The 19,503-nt window shown below is 38.4% G+C and overlaps 1 protein-coding gene across 2 annotated transcripts in view; it reads right to left on the reverse strand.

Annotated features, from left to right (window-relative positions):
• Nucleotides 1-1,032: 1,032 nt before the first annotated feature.
• The window catches only part of EPHA3 (EPH receptor A3), a 206,701-nt gene continuing 188,230 nt past the window's right edge, over nucleotides 1,033-19,503 (reverse strand). For both annotated transcript variants that reach the window (XM_032678131.1, XM_032678130.1), the window contains exons 15-17: nucleotides 17,756-17,949; nucleotides 6,103-6,258; nucleotides 1,033-4,692 (exon numbers count right to left, since the gene is read on the reverse strand). In XM_032678131.1, coding sequence (XP_032534022.1) covers nucleotides 4,587-4,692; nucleotides 6,103-6,258; nucleotides 17,756-17,949 — 456 coding nt within the window. In that variant the 3' untranslated portion in view covers nucleotides 1,033-4,586. The remainder of the gene's footprint in view (nucleotides 4,693-6,102; nucleotides 6,259-17,755; nucleotides 17,950-19,503) is intronic.

Raw genomic sequence — 19,503 nt, forward strand, 5'->3', positions numbered from 1 at the left:
CTTTGTGTTTTGTGCTGTTCACCATTTGCATTAGTAACCTGGAATGATAAGCATGTGCATGTTTATACGTGTGAATGAATCAGGGCTGCGAGAAATCTTTCTAGGATAAATATTTTTAAATAGGCAAAGTAAAATTCATTAAGAATACCAAAGATTGGACCAAGGACTGAAAAAGGAACGAGTAACACATATTAAATGGGGAATTACTGACCAGGCAGTGATAGTTTGGGAAGGATCTGAGGAATCAGAGTCGCTGAGAAAATGAAAGAAAGTCAATAGTATGGATATTTGTCTGAACTAACAGGAGTGGCATATGTGAGACAGCAGAAGTAATTGATTCATTTGGCACTGCTTGGGCTTTTAGTGGTATAGATATCTAGGTCTGGGCATCATCGTTGAGAAGAAATGCAAAGTGGAAAAGCACCTTTTGGGTACTACTAAGAAAACACAACAAGCACATCCGAATTTGTGGAACTTATTATCAGCAATTTATCTCTTGAGATTTGGGCTGAAACAAGGTTCTGCTGCTCTTCATGTCAATGCATCCTACTTGCCATTCCAGAACTGGCTGCGAGTACTAAACTGTTTTACAGTAAAGGCAACAGTTATAAAAACACCAAACCCTTGTGCCCTTTAGGTTATAAAGCAAATACAATGTCCCAGTAAACATAAAGGGACAGACACAGGTCAGTGCAACACAGCTCCTAAAGTGAAAGCTATTCACAGTGAAAATGGTTTGTACACTGCATAGTTTAGACTCTCAGAGCTGCTTCCCTGTCTTTCAAATATCGCATTATAATAATCCACTCATTAGAAGTAAAAATGACACCATATGTATCCCCTACAGCACAGCATGAGTCACACCAGTGCTAGGAAGAACAAGTGGATCTCAGTCCAGCTGTTGTCCTTTGAAGTCAAGTCAGTTCTGGGCCACTTTTCTGTGATTCCCATTTCTATTGAAGATACCAAGAAAATGCCAAAAAAAAGTATGTTACGCCCATGTCCATAAATTTATCAACTTACAGACTCCAGGACAGGTATGTCATTCATTCTTTTGCACCAATGAGCAGAGCAGTATACAAAAGCATGCAAAATCATTTATGGTACAGAAATTACTCTGTAAATTCAAGGAACTGGCAAACATCCAAAACACTCCTATTTTTCTAGGGAAAGAATTCCTGAGTGTTGCATGTTGGTGTTTTTGAAGACCCTGTACTTTTGTGAAGCATAAAGAAACAACTTGGTGGGGACATAAAACCCGGGCTAAATATCTAATACAGATACTCAGAGGCAAGAAATGGTCATGGGGTTAAATTACAGTAAGCTATGGGCTATTTTATTTTGTCCAAAAGTACATCTTTTACTCGATTCAACATAGTAATAAGATGAAGAGAGGTCCACTGGCAAGGGAGGAAAAAACCCCAAAAATTTGGAAATACTTGACAAAACTAAAATAAATGACAGCTTTTTCAATATCCCATAAGCAGGCTGTAGAAGATGATGATTTTCAGTATCCATGGAGAAAGTAAAGTCTTTGAAGGTCAGTTAAGCACAAATGCTGGTCTGTTTAGTTAAAACCTGCACTGCTTGTTTCTTTTAATAGATAATATAGGTAATATCTAGCTTTCACTCTGAACCCATGCTTTAACACTCAGAATTTATCCATATTTAATTACAATTTTATCACACTAATCAAATAAATTTACTTTGTCCTCCAAGCAATCATCTCAGTATTCCAGTATGTAAAAAATACTTTCATTATGTTTATTATAAAAATATAAATGTTTCCACTACAAATCATTTTACATTAGTAAGAGGTCATCTACAATTGCACAATATAATCTAAATGAGTAAGTAATGCTTTGAAATACAAGTTAAAGTAAATACATATTGCCAATCAAATCACATCTATACATTGCTTATTGAATGCTAAGTTACAGCACAAAAAACTAGATATGTTAACAGAAATAAATAAAAATGGAAACTATATTTAAAGATACAAAACCAATAATAGGGCATGTCATTTTATGCAGTTGCCTTTTGCTTGATGTCAATAAATGATGCAAGTCCTGTACAGGAAGATGGCCACACAAATTCTAGTTTCTCTACTCCACAATGAAGAATTGTACACTGCTATGTATACATATGTACACAGGGACAGGGAGTATAGATGCTTGCAACAGAGGCCACTTACAGTATAAATCAACTTCTTGACAGGGAGAAAAAATAAATGTATTTTAAAACTCTCTACTAACAGCAAAGAAAAGCAAAATTGAATCTCTTTTTTTTTTCTCCCAAGCATCAGTGAGATTTAATCTTTATGCTGAGCATGCCTAAACAGTGGGCAAGGAACACGACATGATACATGACAGGAGGAAATTGAGGGTGGTTGGTGCAAAGTTTTCAGTCATCATCTAAAACTCTAAGACTGTTCTGGTTTTCAGGAGTGTTTCACAGATGTATGCCCCCCCAACCCCAGCCCCCTTGCTCCCACCCTCCAGCAGCATAATGAAGCTGAAGAGAAATGTCATGAGAATGTGTTAAAAAAGCTGTCCCCACACAGATCAGGTTTTGCAAATGGATTTTGGTGACTTAAATTCATGGGTAATGTCATGATGTCAGAGCAGTCTCAACCTGAAAGAAAAGAAAGATTCTGAATGAACTAAGCAAGGGAAAACACAGCTTTTCTCTTCAGCATGCTGCATTTCGCCACAGATCGTGGCAGATCAGAGAAGTGTTCTTTACATCTTAAATGCTTATTTTAATGTTCCTTCCGTTTTCTTTTTTCTTTTAAATTTCAACTTACTTTAAAATCTATTCATGTCGTCTTTCAGAGGGTATTCCTAATTATTATCCCTGCGAGTGTGTTTCAAATCCATCCTTTACAGTTTGCTTACTGCCAGCACGCATGAGGAAGTCCTAATTCTGCTTCTATTTAGTAATGTCAGCTAAATGTTGTGTCTCTATGTTTCATAAGTCCTGGACCCAGAAAGAACAATTTCAGCCCCACAAACCCGAGAAACTATTCTTCCCTAAGCTTAGGAGTTGGGAAGCTAAGTGGAAGATGCTGAAGATGGGGGAGGCCTCTCACATCCCACCTCCCAGTTTCCTTTTTCCACTGAGAGATGTGAATATTCTCCTAAGACAGGCTCCTTCCTGCTTTCTTTCAAGGAACAGGTGCCCAAGGGCCCGTGCCAAAATTCAGGTCCCCTACAGGATGCAGCACCTGGACAGGGGGTGTTCTAGATCAGATGTATGTAAAAATTACAATCCAAAGCCCCACTTCACAGTTTTAAGTCATCCTTTTAAACAATCCCTACTCCACCCTGGCTGCAAGTCATCACCTCAGCATAACTCCCTGTGTCTGTAGTAACACCTCCTATTCCCAGAAACTGGGAGCAGAGCCTTCCAAATGGAATATCTCCCAGTGAACTCAAAAGGTATCATCAGCTAATGCAGGATGCAACAATCTTGCTCTTTTTTTATATTTTCTAGGCAGATACACCTGAACACAACCTAAGAATAAGGGTCCTTATTAAGGCATGAAAACAGACTTTTGGGAAGTGAGATGTGCCTGAGTCGGGCAGATACTGATCTAGAGATTGATACACACCAAATGGCAAAACTCAAGCCTGGCTTAAAATACCACTCACAGCAAATGGAAGAAATCCCAACAAGTCCACATGCTTTGTCTACTGTCAGAGCTGGAAAAAGACCATCTTTCTTTCCGTCTGTATTTCATGCATTATGAGTATAAAATTTCTAGTAATTAACCCTCAGACAATTTCTCAGTGGAACCAATGAAGTTTTGAAAACATTTGGCACTTGCAATAATACAGCCAGGTTAAGGTATTAAGCATAAATATAAACAATAATGGGAAAAAAAAAACCCAAACCAAAACCCAAGAAAATAAATAAGCCTATTAAAAATTAAGACTTGTTTCTATTTAAATGAACACAGTTAGGCAAGGTAACATAACGGTGAAAATCTTTTGTCAACTAACTCAAAGTCACTACAACTTTATTTCTGTGTTCCTTCCTGAAGCTGAAATAGCATGTTACAATGACATTATAGTAATATGGCCAGGCAGGTTGTGAGGTATAGTCCTCTATTTCCTTGCTTCTAAAGAAATAAAATACCTGTTACAGATCTCTTCTGTATAAAAATACTGCAAGTCTTATTTCTTCTTGTTTGCTGTATAGATCAAATACACAGCTTTTATGTCCACGTTTGCTTTTTGTGTTATTCAGTCACTTAAATTCAAATGCTCTAGGTTTTAGTAAGACTGATTTTTACTTGGTAGAATTTTTTTTAACAATTTTTTTCTTTGAAATTTGTCGTCTGTATTAACAGTCATCAAGAGCACCCACCCTTTAGGATTGACAGATAGAAAACAAGTTTGCTCCTATTTTTAAGGCATTTATATTCAATACTTGAGTGTCTCAGTGGTTTGAAATCTCAACCATTACGTTTCCAAAGCTGTTGCAAAGAGCTCCTTTAAATTCTGCTGCTTATCAGCCATCACTTTTGACCAGTGATGCAACTTTCTCTGTTTTTCTCTCCTGAGCAACATCATTTTGGTACCTTACACAGGAACAGGGCTGTTCTTTGTGTGAGTTTCTAGAGCTTTGATACTGCTAACGACCTTCTTTTGAGGCCCCACAACTGTAACTCCAACTTTCTTCATGTCACTGGAAAAAAAGAGAAGAATTATTGTGAGTGAAATACTGTCTCTGTTTCCCAGCACTGATCTGAGCAAACAGCAATCAAGTTGCTCATTTTGCACTGGAGGAGCCTCCAGGTACAGTCATTTGCTGAAACACAAGCACCTGTTGTGAAAAATACTGAGCCACTGTATGATAAAAGGGTGACACAAAAAAAGAGTTGAACCTCATTTAGTCTTGTTGTGTTTGCTTACCTGGAGGAGAAGACAATGAAATAGTGTTCTCCAGTGATACAAGCATTGGGATTTTGGGGCAAAGGGTTCACTCCTGGGCCAGCCTCTCTAACACCTCCATCCCCCTGTCAACCTGATTGCTTTTCCTGGGCACTGCTGACATTTTCCGTTATATTCTGAGCCCTCTGAATGTTCCTCTGAACTCTGCTATCAGCATTAAGACGTAGGGCTACATGGCTAAGCTTCCACTGTCCACCCTGTCTTTCACCTCTTGTTTGTCCAGAAGGTCCAGTCTCATTGTACCTTGTACAACACAAAGTGGTTTCACACTTGTGAAGGGCTAATTAACCAGTGGCTCACAGGAAATTGGGCATTCCTAGAGGATTTCTGCACTGTCCCCAAAGGGTAATTGTTATAAAAAGCCATTAGCACCCTTTTTATAGTTGCAATAATACAGTAATTAATGGCATTGATGTGTTTAAATTGTTGGTACCCACAGCTGCTTACTTCTTCATAACTTGTGTATCCAGCTAGCCCAGCAAGGAATTAAGATTTCATTTGGCCTTAACTTCATATCTGTACTTGATGCATTTTCAGGTGCAGAAAGATACCCTACTCTCCCTTGTCACTAGAACAAAGGTGGATTGCATTTCAAATGTAATAACATTGCCAGTTGTAAACTTCCACTGTATCAGGTTTTAAATGTCAAAACTGGAGGCAGGAGGGAGTTCAGCCCATGAATGATTATTAACATGCAGGAAGAAAACAGTTACAGAGAGTATACACTATCTCACATGGTTTGATGGAATATGGGATGGGCAATAAAGGAAAAGATTGGCACATGTACCAGCTGTGAAGAAACGCTCATATAAAAGGCAGAATATAAAAAAATCAAGAGAGAAACTCCTAAACTGTGAGTAAAATAAAGTGATGCTGGTTACCAGATGATTAATGTGCTACTGTTTCAAAAGAAAGAGGGAATTTCCTTGTCTCTATTGAGAAAAAGCTATAGGACCATGGTATTTGCACAGGTTTCCTGCAGGTGTAGTGAACTACAATAATTTGCTTTTGTATCTTTAAATGCAAGAACATTTTAGCTAACAATTGGTAACTCTGTATAAAACCACTACTCTTATGCTTATGTTTTAAACTTGTACCTTCAGCCAAAACAGATGATGAAGAGCCACAGCCCATTCCAACTTACTCTGTAGAAATCTTGGCTATTGTGTCACAGGAACTGTACTCCACCCCCGTGAAAATGTCCTTGCACTGCCCTGTCCGAAAACCATTGAGCCAATCCCCCGTCGTACGGAAGGCTGAAATGTCAATGTTGCTTTGGTCCAGGAGAAGATTTGATGGCCTGAAATAAATAAAAAAGGAATGCAATGAAACTTAGAGAGGAGGGATACATACAGATTTATTTTGTATCTAAACTTAGATCTAAACAAGAGCTTCCAGGCTGGATGGGGCTTTGCTGTTCATCTGTGGAAGCTACAAATGAACTGTACTGATGCTAGCAGCTCTGACGAATGCTGTGTCATCATCATGCTTAAGAGCACCAGCCTCTCATGCCTGAAGCATCACCAATTCATTAAATGCTCATTTAAACAAAGCATTAACAAAGACAAGACTTAGATTATATAGTGTGATTCACTTAGTCCAAAGCAACAGACAAACGATGCACACTCTAGGCTCCAGGTCGACCATGTTGGTAGAATTTATATCAATATTCAGAATATTGCAGCCCACTGAAAAATCCTAAATGCTGCTACTAAGTTAGAGCCCAAATAGTAAAACACTAGTGGCTTTAAAAAAATAGTACGAAGCCTAAAAATCAAATGTTAAATGAATGTGTGGAGACAAATGTAATGGCACGAGACTTGCACTCTGCAGTGCACAGGGGCAGAAATAAGGAGGTTTGTTATAAAATACACTCAGTCAACGTAAATGCAATTTCCATGCCTAGTTTAAAGCTGATGCTCACTCTGAGGCTGAAACTTCCACAGGGATATCGTACAAATAATTTAGAAGTGAACCAAATCATCCTCTGCCTTTGAAATTAATGTGATGCTCATGAAGGATTCTGAACTGCCATAATTTGTATCCAAGTTCTCTACTAGAGACAACAATGAAGAAATCAGTAAGAAACATAAAAAAAGCAATAGAAGACACCAGAAACCTGCCCTGCCCTCAAAACACTAAAGAAGGGAAAGCACAGCATATCTGCACTGACACGAAGACTGAGCTGAGATCAGAAGAGGCAGCACATTCATGTACTGTTCTCATGCTAAACCATATCTTAGACACCTCCCTGATACCCAACTTTAAACACCCTCCAGTTAAAGGCTCAGGCTTGATAATCATGCCCAAGATAATTTTAATCAGTAGCTATAAGGCCTGCATTTTGTTGACTACTGTTTGGCCCATGAAGAGCTAATGCTTTTTATTTATAGTTTTCTGAGTATACTGTCTGGAATCCCAAGACATTAATTAAGAGTATTTATGAAGTGTTCTTAATGATAAAGTATGGATTTTTTTTGTTGCCCCAGCTAGTATGCTCTTTTAACTTAAGACTAATAAAACAAGGTCTGACTCAAGAATCACTAATGAAAAAAAAAGTATAAACAAGTTGAAATAGAACAGGTCTCTAGGATTAGGAATTAAGAATGGCCCAAAAGAGCTTTTATGTTTATTACTTGGATCAAAGTATCATCATGACAAAAAAATATGACCTAATTTTAATGCAAGTGACCTCAGAATAACCAGCACTGTAAAGTATCATTTTTCTTCTTGTAGGAATCCAAACAAAAATTAGTTACTTTCCTCCTCAGAGAGGACATCTGGACTGTTTATCAATGAACAGGAATTTGCCTTGCTACGAAGAGTCTGTGATGTCTCCTCACACGCACCAAGGGAAAGCTGGGCTTTCAGAGCATCTGCACGCACTGGCAGGTTTTTTCCCCCTGACCCAGCCCCAAGACAGAAGGTCTGAACATGAAATTTATGGTCTGGGTGATGTGCGCCATGAGCTCACACTTTACTAGACAAATTAGATGGGTTGCAATCCGTGCAGCTGTAAACGACGTCCTGCAGAGTTCCACCTGATCTTTTACAGCTTTTCATAAATCAGTACCTACCAGTTTCAGAAGAGAGCCATTAAAAAGAAATCATGGAAATTACATGTTTGCTCAGGGGAAGTGAAATAGAACATTTCTCTAAATCTTTTCTTCTCTCCCCTCCTTTTTTTTTTTTAAACTCTTTTTACTTTGTCACTTTGACTATGATATACCCTAACATGTCATCTTTCAACAGCCATGGAAAGAATTTCTATCCTGTTCATCCTGTGTGCCTGTCTACACAGTTGTATTTACTGACATGTGCTGCCTTCAAAAAAAAAAAATATCAGCAAGACTCAGGTTAGAGAGACAAATTTAACAGTGAGATGCCAGTTACAAAATGCCCTATTGCTGAAAGCTTTCTCTGGATGTGCCCATTACTTTAACAGTTGGAATTAACCTTTGAGCCATCTGCAGTAGTGAGGAGAACCATAGTTTATTATCATTAGCACAGCTTTTTGTCACAGCACAGGGAAACTTTTGCTGTGCTATTACCAGATAGCAACAAAGACCACTGAAAACATAATTAGAACCCTTCCTGATAAAGCATGAAAATGTCATCTCTGGTTGGCTGCTGCCTGGCAAGAAAGAGATATACACTAACTTGTAAAATCCAGGAATTGAGACAAAGAAAACAAAAATGTCCTGCCACTTCTCCTGCACGAAGGGTGGTATTTCTGCAAATACACAGAGGAGTTGTCCACATACAATCTTTGTATTGTATCCACTTTGTACTGTAGGAGCCCCTCTCTTTCCATCTCTTCCTTCAAGCAACACAACCAACCTTCAGTTTTTTAATCTGGACTTTCCCTTCCACAGTCCATTTCTTTTAAGGGGGAAAGCATTTAAAAAAACATAAAGTAATTTCCTGTGGCAAATTTTAGGTAATTAAAAGCTGATTTTGTAAAGTTAAATTGCTCTTTGTGAGGGAGCAAACCTCTGAGCCTCGTTTGAACACACTACGGGCTTTATGATTATGGCAAGCTGAGGCACAGAATTCGGGTCTAACAAGAAGGCCATCTCCTATCTCAAGAGAAAAACAGCCTCAAAAACAACAGGTGGCATGGAAAGCAAATTTTAGATTTATCTTCTACAGCAATCAGAATCATATGTGTGTATCAACAGGAGACTAGGAAATAAATGACATGCCAAGGCGAATTAGAGCTATTATGTTTACTTGATTATCCCTGGACCTTAAAGATAAAAGTCTTTGAAGTTCCACTTCTTCATGCCCATTTTTACAGTATTCTTAGCAGAATTTGTAACTTGGTCCCTAAAAATACAATTCAACCCTTAGGGTGGCACATTTGCTTTTCCCAAGGGCCTTCACATGATGCTTGTACACTCTCCAAATAACAAGGTTATCACTACTCTTTGGAGTAAAAGGAGAGCTGGAGAAATGAAGAGGGGTAATACAAATAACCAAAGGAGAAAACAATGATGATACACCTCTCTAAATGTCATTCTGGATTTCTTGTTTTCTAGCTCCATGTTGCCCGTTGGTAAAAAGAATTTACCACAGCTTCCTCTAGAATAATGAGCAAATAACATTTCAACTGCCCCATAGATCAGTCCTTCAGTCTTCCCTACTCCTTTTACTGCCCCTCAGAACATGCTTTTTAAGGGGCTTATATCTTTTCAGCATCCTGGTGGGGTAATAAATCTTATGCCTGGGTGTATCAATGCTCCTGAATTTAATTTTTCCCAACACCAAACCACTGCAGGCAAAAAAATATCAGCGCATTGCTGAAATGCTTTTCTTTTTTCTCATTATATAGCCTAAGCTATGAAATTTATTTTAAAGGTACAGAAATACAGGCACATGGTCATTTCTTGGGATGTGTAGCTGACTGACAGATCCTTAACAGCAACAAGTCATTACTGTTAGAACAGTCTATAGGGTCTTCAGAAGAGGGAGAGAAAAATGCCTCAGAGAGCTCTTAAAATGTTTTTCTGGCTCTTTGGTGTGAATGACTTGCCCTTATATCTCATATTTGGCTGTGCTGTAAATTTCTACAGACTTCTGCTACAGAATGAGTGGCATCAGGCAGGTTCTTTTTCCAGCATTTCCAGTACGGAATTGCCATAAACTCTAACGAGGGCTCTGTGTTGTAAATCCAGCACAGAGAGCTGAGAACAGCAGAACAAAATCCCTCACAATCACAATAAATAGCAATCCCTCACAACAAGGCCACCTGTTGATCCAGCTGAATTACTATTTAAATATACATTCAAATATACCCAACTTGGTCTGCTGTAAATTCCTGCTTGACTTTCTCCAGTGGAGTCAAATTAGAAGTGTGAAACTGCAAAGAGATGTTTTACTGTCCCTGTTAACTGTGAGCCCTGGCAGCTCCTAACTTTGAAGGAACAATGGGTGATTCGTATCTGCCCCAGGCTTGATATTAATGACTGCTGGGAAAATCAGGTGAAAACAGGGCATTTCTGTCTCTGGCTGCTAAACGAAGTCCCTAAAAATCCCCTCAGTCTGACTCCTGGATTCCCTGCACAATCAAACTATGTTTAGACACCAAGGAGTATAATTTACTGTCTTCTTCCATTTTCCTTTGTGATTTGTAGTGAAAGCTTTTTTTCCCCCTCCATGAATTCACTATTTTATGTTTAACAGGCTTCAGAGAGAAAGAGCTAGTGTTGTAGGCTTACATTACTTGAATTCTTTCAGAGCAAGCAGTCTGGTTTAGGATAGAGATTATATTGTTGCTGGATTTTAAACGAAGCTTAAAATTTGCACATAATCTTGCTCTACACAGCGTTTGGCCAAACACAGACATCCTGACAACCACAAAGCCTAAACCCTCTCTGAAACCTTCCAAGTAAAACTGAAATCTCCTTCCTTCAGCCCCTCATTCTGGAAGTTCCTAACAGGGAGAAACAAACAAACAATATTACAGCATGTCAGCAATATATGTCAAGCATCTGAAGCCATTTGACCTGAATGACCAAAAAAGGGAATGTCCACCCAATACAAATAGACATTTTTTTGCAAATATTTTTGTAAAAACAGGGCTTGAATCATGCTGCATAAAGGAGCAGCCTGAATTTTTTATTTGGCCTGTTCACTCTTCCTTTTTGAGTTTGATGTTCATAAATATCCCACCAAGCTAGAATACCAGTGTGTTTCACTGAATCATTTCCATTTTAAGTGGAAACAAACTTTTTGAGAGGCAAACTACAAATTTTAAATCGCAAACACTGCCTCTGGATGCTGGAGAATGACACCAGCGAGGGCAACACAGTGACAGGCAACAAAGCACACGTTTAGCAGTGAACACTTGCAATCAATTACTCCCAAATCACAGGTCATCTAAAGACTGCTCAAGGAAATCACTCCAGCAAATAATCCAAACAGCACATCAAATTCCATAAAATCAAGGTAGGGTTGTAAACAACACATCAAAGAAGGTATGCGGAATTAATTATTCATACACATTTTTGAACACTTGTGTTTTCATCAGGAAGAGTAACTGATCCTGACCCCCTAAATTTTCTGGGCTCCATGAGAAGAATTTCAACTGTGCTTTTTCTGAAAATAAGTGACTTTCTGGTTTTTCTAACTTTAGCTGTAACAACAGTAATAATACTTGAATTTTAAATGGAGAACTTCTAAGAAATCTGAAACCAAATCTGCCTGTAATGCTGCAATACAATCCAGAAATAATGTCTTTTTTTCCCCCCAATACAGTTACATAGTGTCATGAATTACTAAAAAAGGATGTATTTTTTTGGATTAAAGAAACCCACATAAATGCTCATAGATCAATTTTTTATTATTTCCATAGTCAGATTTGCTGCTTCCTCACCGCAGAACTAGAACTTGGAAATGAATGGAAGATGTGAAATTTGAATAATAGTATGGGATATACAGTTTTAGGCCTCTGAGTGAAGTTCAAGGAGGCAACTACACATTTTATAAGCTTCAGTTCCTGAGTCTTCAATAAAATCTTAAGAGTTTTTATCCATGTACTTCAACTGTCATAAACACGAAGAGTAAGATCAAGCTGCATATTCATTACTGTAAATCAAGAATAACCCCGTTGAACTTGTTGAGGTACCTCATTCTGGTAAAAGAAGAAATTTGGGGTTAAATTTTATTTCAGTTCTATGCATGGAAAAGGTGCACAGTTAACATCCATCATGATCTCCACTTTGAAATTAGCATAAATGTAATCCTAAATTTTTTTTTTTATAAGCAGCATTATTTCTACAAAAATCTGGGTTGATTTCCCTATTTTTAGTCAGTTTTTCCATTTGTATGTCTGTTCATAAATCCTACATTTTGCAACACACAACAAATTAAACTTTGTTTCAGAAGTTTCTAAACTTAGGAACACAGAATCAGATTTTTAATGCTCTGAAAACATGTTAAACCTAAAGACTGACTGTATAGCAGTTTGGCTGGTTGATTCAATGGAATCAAATGGCTTTACTGAAGCTTTCTGCCTTTACTGAACAAGTCTTTTCCATGGACTCCATACTAAAGGCAGCTCCATGCCAGGAGAAACAGATGTTGAATCCTATTAACAACTCCTGGTTAGCCTGTAACCTTCATCTTCAAAGATTTGTGGCAAACTTGCTAATTGATTCTCCTGTGAGAAAGGTAATTTAAATTTCCAGAGAGATAGAGAAGTTAGCTAAACAAAATAATCAGTTTTAAAAGCCCCAGTAAGGAAGCTGCCTTTGAAATAGATGAAGTTTTGACATTTTCCAGAATAAAATGAGGTCCAACAGATTTTGCAGAACGATTCATAGTTGTGTTTCCAAACTGAGAACTGTTCACAAAATTTGAAGTGACACTACCTATAGCTTATTGATAAGTGGACAAAAATCATCAGATGATTTTACAGAACTCCATATAAGCAGTAAGACGTGCCAATGACATTGCATGTCAGATACTTAGTCTAAGATATGAACTGAGAATAAAGAACTGAACGATAAATGCCCCATTAAAATCTCCTGCCTCTGAGATCCTCAATCTGCAATGTGAAATAAGCAGCGTTTTCCATGAAAACCCAAAGAAAGTAACAAAATCTCCAGCTGTTAACTCTGAGCAACTTCTAAAAATGATAATTTTTTTTTTACACAGAAGACTATCAGCTGTTTATTTTCTGCATTTGATATATGAGACAAAGTCTTGCAATTCTGCACTTAATCTAGCTATTAATATAGCTAGAAATAAACAATCTAGCTATTAATATAGCTAGAAATAAACAAAAAGACACTTAATAGAGAAATATCCTGAATTCTCAGGTGCTTTTCCCCCCTTTTTGGCAATATAATTCTTTCCTCTTCTCTTAAATATGTGTTTGCAGGTTAAAGAAACAACAGCAGCAATACTTGACACTAACTTTCGCTTTACCAAAAGCTTATATGGAAACAAGAGCAAATACAGGAGCAGGTTGAGGTTTTTTGGCGCAGATTGTGTCAGTTTTGCAATCAATCGGAGGCCTGGAAGAAATTCAGAATTTCTAAAAGTCACATGCTGGAATTAGAAACAATTTTCAGGTTTTTTTTCAAATGCTTTTTGTTGGCAGAGGCTGTGCATTAACTGGGCTATTGCTGTTTTATAGTGAGGTTCATGAAGACTAAATGCCTTCAATCCCACTTACATGACAGATGTGAACACACCTAGAAACTAAAGGAAAGCTGCCACAGCATTTGAGTTGCCTGAATTCTGTATCACTACCCTTATACCTCAAGACCACATTATCTTCTGACAGCTTAATTCATTTTGGGATACAGAAATGCTTTAAATATATTGGTGATCACACAATATGTTTTAATTTTTTTTAATTGCCATGTAAGATTGATATACACAAAATTATAATATACATTGTGACTCTTGAGAGCCATCATATATATATTTATATCAGAAATATAAGTGAAAAAGTATGAAACAGAAAAGAAAGAAAAAAGTATGAAAAATAAAATTTCATGAGTCCGTTTAAGATTTGTACACAAAGTATTTCCAGTTGCATGACTCAAGTTACATTTCTTCCCCACACAAACGAAACAACAGCTAATAAGCCCTTTCAGACCACAGCCTCACCAACTTGCCAGCAGTTGGGTGGAGTGATTCTGACTCTCCAGCTTGAGTTAAAAAAACTTTCCATCTGCTTTGTATCTGTAAGAAATGCTCACAAATGTGAAGTAATGCACAGTGGACTAAAAAAAAATAAGCTCGAGAAGAAAAATAATGAACCTGATCAAAACTGGAAGAATTATGAACTCACTTCCACCCTAAAGATGTCCAAGGACTCTGTTAGAAAAACGAACATCATGTTCAGAAAACAGGAAAGAACAGCAAGACATAAATCAAATAAAAATATCATGAGACTGTGCTTTAGAAAACCGCAGGATTTGTACTGAGTTCTGTTCCTACTGTCCCTCACAGAGCTAGTGAACTCCAGGCAGCCTGAGGGACACAAAACACCCATGTGCCCACAGTCTTGTTAGAAAGAGCTCAAGGTGGCCATCTGATTAAAAAGTGAATTTTGACAGACAAGAAAGAAATCAGCCATACTGTGTACTTTACAAGGAATAAAAATAAGGAATTTTCATGTGAATTTGAGATGAAACACAACACTAGGAGGCTACAAAACCCCTTTTGTCAAAGTAAGGTTCAAAAGCACATAGAACAGTCTGCAAAGTGATGATCAATAAGGATAAAAAACATCCCCTTGGGTATCAAGAAATTATTAGATGCTACGGAGTAGCCTGAAGGGATAGAAAACTGAAAAGACTGAAAAGGAAATACAGAATTGAAGGCTCTGACTCCTCTCCTCTATTCCTATGAGGTATTAGTGTTAAGACATGCCTGGGCCGTGCCCTGGAATCAGATGTACAGTCAAGCACATCCTTCAGCTGAGGTCAGTTAACAGCAACCTACCCAGAGGACAGGGATATCCTATGCACCTCCAGCAATATGTTTTTAAATAGGATACAACAGTGCTGTATTTTAAACAAACATCAGCTCTAAAATCTGTAAGAAGACACAGGTTTTGCATCTGCAACAGACGTCATCAGGTTAAACATTTTCCTTGACCAAATACATTCTGAACACCTACAAGCATATGGTGGGCATAAAGCTCTAGCATTCCTCCAGTAGCACCACAGACATGGGTAAAAGAGAGCTGGGACCCCTATAATTTAGATTAATTGCTTATTAGGGGTAGGAGGAGAGGTGCTACGGGAGTGCTACAGCCTCAAATAACAACTGAGAGCAGCCATTTGAGCTGGTGCAATCCCCTGAGCCCTGGGGGCTGAGTCACTGAGTGCTTTACCCCTGCAGTGATGCCTGTCCCTCTCTGGTTGCTGACAGCAGAAGAGTATTGGCAAGAATCCCACTATGTCTCCTTCTCAAGGAGCTGCCCTGACTCGCCACCCTTTGGTATCAGTTACATATTTCTGTACCCAAGGCTACAGCAAGACCCAAACCCATTTTAAGTCTGGCTTCTCATTTTTCTTCTTCATTTTTCTCTGTCAGCCTGTCAAAAAGTGGTGCTGAACCTCCAGTGCTCAGTCCCTGGCCAGCAGCACCACTGGCTCCTGTTCCCTGCCAGCTGTGCCTCTCCGCAGGACATGGATGGAGTGTAGAGCTGGATGCAGCTTCTCAGCCATGTCTGAAGTTTGAGATTAGTCTATTGTGACAATGGTTGTGACACAAATGTGCATAGGACTGCCCAGCACTCCTCATCTGTCATTCTTGAGTGTATTTAAGGATAGCCTAGGTTGACCTGCAGACACTGACAAGAGTGAGATGGAGAGGTCATGGATCACACGCTCCCTGAACTGCAGTAAAGTCCTTCCTAGAGGGGCAGCACTTGGAATCAACCATGTGCCCATGACCTGCACCACCCAGTCCCCTGTCTGCCACCAGGGAGTGAGGAGCTGCAGATTGGGAGATTGCACTGCTTGAGAATGTGTAGGGATGTAACAGTGGAAAGGCAGTCGGAAGGAAGGAATAAAAACCCCCTTGACGCTCCCCTCCTCAGAAATGTGCTCCATATCAAGGTGAAAGCAACAGTCTGCCACAAGGAGCAATTCACTGAGAGCTCAGCTAAAGCAGCTGTGAGAAGTTCCCTGCCATGTCAGCAGTCTCCTTCCTTCCCCATGCTGGGTCATGAGCAGAGACCATGGTATTGTGTTATGGATGTGGAGCCTCTGCGAGCTGTGCCAATAAAGAACATAATGAAATAGGAGCAAAGAGAGTGAGACAGAGGCAGGAGAGAACAATATCACACTGTGGAGCTCCTGCACAAACCTCAGCAGGTGCAAATAGTGCTCAGACTGAATTTGGTCTCTACTAGAGGATATCAGCTTTTCCTGGCTATGAACAAGGTAAATGGAAACTATGGTTCAACATTGTTTTCAGCTCTGCTGTGGTTCAAATCTGTAACTGGAAGGACAGTAAACAGGGAACATTTTGCTTCTGTTTGGAACACTAAATATGCAGCACTGGTTTCTGCAATCAAATCTCCAAACCAAAACAAGATAGTTACAATTCCCAACCCCCCTGTTCAGCAGAATGCGGCAGTATATCCCTATAAAATAAATATTTGTACCAATCATTTGCCAAGATGCTTGGAAGAAATGTACTTGACTGAGAAGATGGTGTTTAAACAGTTTGGTTGTTATCCCCAAAATGTGTTGTGTTGTTTTTGTTGTTACCTGTTTTGTTGTTCTGTTACCTGCCAGGTAACAGAAATAATTGCTTCTATAAGTATGTTGGTTTACTATGTGTTAAAGGCTCACCAAACAAATTATTGAAACACAATTAGTGCACAAGCCATATTCTCTCAATATATATTTTTTCTCATCTCTGGAGTGGCAGAAGGAGGTAATTATAATCGTCAATCTCCAGCTCAGGCTGCAACACAAAGCCGGGGGCAGGGAAAAGGAGGCAATTTTACATCACTTCAGTGAGAGTATAACATTTTGCGCATTTTATAAAGCAACTCACTTTAACCCTACTTAACTAAAGCTCCTCTTTCACCACATCCTTGTTATGCCCTTAGGTGTAAACGCACTCTTCAGCTGCTTGCTCTCAATGAGATAATTCCTATCTCATTGGAGTGAAGTTCCAGAGTGTGTTGAAAAACCAGGATTAAAAATGAATGTTTTTAATGCAATTAGGAATACTGTACAGGTTGAAAGTTTATTCCTTGTGAACACACTGATCTAGCAGGGAAAGTAAGTTCATTTTTATGTCTGTGAGTCCTACTGAAAGCAAAAAGATTATTAATGTGATTAAAGTTAAAGTGACTTCTCAGAGAAAAGCATAAAAGTGTATTTGGACCCAACTAAGAAAGTTACTTAGGAACATGGCCATCTGTAACCTATGAAATACTAAAAGCATTTAAAACACCACGAAAGGTCAGAAGGAAAAGGAAGATCCCATGATGGCCAAATCTGCCATCTCTATTTTTCTCAAAAAACTCTGCCAAATCTTACTATGGGTTCCATATCTCTAGCATAAAAGCTTTTCACAAATTGGATAAACAATAGCAAATAATTAATAAAAATAACAGCAATAATAAAAATGATAACAACATCAAATCCTTCTCCCAAAGGAACAGCCAGGAAGCACTGTAGCCTTCAAGATTACAAACAGCTACAGTTTAAAGTTGAAGAGGCAGCAAACAAAGTGGACAAAGTCTAATTATGGAAAATGAAGAAATCAAAGACGTTTATGTATGTGCAATGTAAGATGTAATATGTCACCTTGCCGCCGCATTGGTGATTATTTTCAGACTGCTGGGATTACGGATCAGCTTGTCCAGGATGCTGACAATCTGCTCAAACTTGGGTCTGTTGTTCCTGTCTTTCTGCCAGCAGTCCAGCATAAGCTGATACAAGGCAGCTGGGCAGTCCATGGGAGGTGGCAGGCGGTACCCTTCATCCACAGCCTTAATCACCTGCACAAGGAGAAAAGTTTTTGAGAACTTAAAGGCACTTACACCTACTCGTTTTTATCAGTTCTGTGAGCATTAATGTGGACATTCTGTGTTTAAACAAATGTGTTTATTCACTAATTGTCTCGTCTTGCGATGCCTCTCGTTTATCTGCAAAGTAAACCAGGCAGCAGATTAGACATAGAGGAAGGGGAGTTAAGATACAGTGTGTGACTTTGAGGAAGGTGAGTGTGTAGAAAGGATCTCCAAAACTCACACTCAGTTGAACTAAATCCATAAACAAAAGCTGCAGTTAGTGGGTGCTTGCTTAAGTATGCCAAACTTCAAAAGGTCTTGAATTTCTCTCCACTGATGACCCTTAGCAGCACACACTTCTCACATTCTCCGGTGGACAGTGCACCCAAAACACCAACAGAATGAACAACCTACCCTGCAGAAAATCAGTTTACCCTCTAAGGAGACATCCTGAACTGACAGACAGAAGATCTTGGGGATGATCTCACAGGGCCAGAAAATATCATTAAAACTTGCCTGAAGGAAAACTATGCATGTCCTACTAGGCAGTGCCAGCCCAATTCTTTTATCATTTTCCCAGACTGATAAAATTTGTCAAGATTGTCTATAATTTTTAAAAATTGACACATACACATGCAAAAGACTAGTTTAGAATTTACACTTCATAAGCTTTTTTCACTAGAATCTAACACCTCTTGATCAGGCCTACCCCAATGGATTCAAACCAGAAAATTACAAAGCCATATTCTGTTAATCTTTCGTTTTTATCTGGATCAGTTAACTGAAAAGCAGGACAAACTATTCTGAGTCAGAACAGGGATAGGAAAACAGTTTATGGTTTAAGCAGCCATGAAGGAGAGGCACATAAATAGGTTAATCCTTCTGTTTCTGATTTTAATGTGATATTCTTAAAGGCATTCCGGTGGTATGTCAGCCCATGTAACAGGATACATTAATCTCCACAAACAACAGAGAAAATGTTCATGACCAATTAATAGAAATACATTGTTTTGTGCAGAGACCTGGATTCCAGAGGTGCATTCATTTGAAAGAAAGTTTTCTTCTCTTTTTCCTTGTTTAATATAAAGTACTACAGAAAATATCTGACTACAACTGTTATGGACTTTTTTTTTTTAAAAATTTAGGGCTAGTAACAATATATATCAGCTCCCTGGAGAATCTATTTGTATTAATAAATGCACTTCAGAAAATTTGGTTCATAAGTAACTCCCATGAAATAAATTTAAAATTAATAAAGCAATAGAAGAAGAATCAAAAATAGATATATTAAAAATCTTATTTGGGGAAATGTTATGCTTCTTTAAAAAATACTGGGAGAGATCCATTAATCATTTGGATTGCAGGCTTGGGCAGTTTTACTAATGTAACAAAGGAGCCTGTATTGGAAGTCGTCTAATCAGATCACTCTACTCTTTTTTATCCATTGATTATTTCCAGAAGCATTTTGGTTTCATTAAACTCTTAGTAGAAATGCTTTGCTTCTCTTTTTCACAAGTGCCAAGAGCAATTTATTCTGTGTAT

Source organism: Chiroxiphia lanceolata, chromosome 2 (genome assembly GCF_009829145.1).
Source record: "Chiroxiphia lanceolata isolate bChiLan1 chromosome 2, bChiLan1.pri, whole genome shotgun sequence".
NCBI lineage: Eukaryota > Metazoa > Chordata > Aves > Passeriformes > Pipridae > Chiroxiphia > Chiroxiphia lanceolata.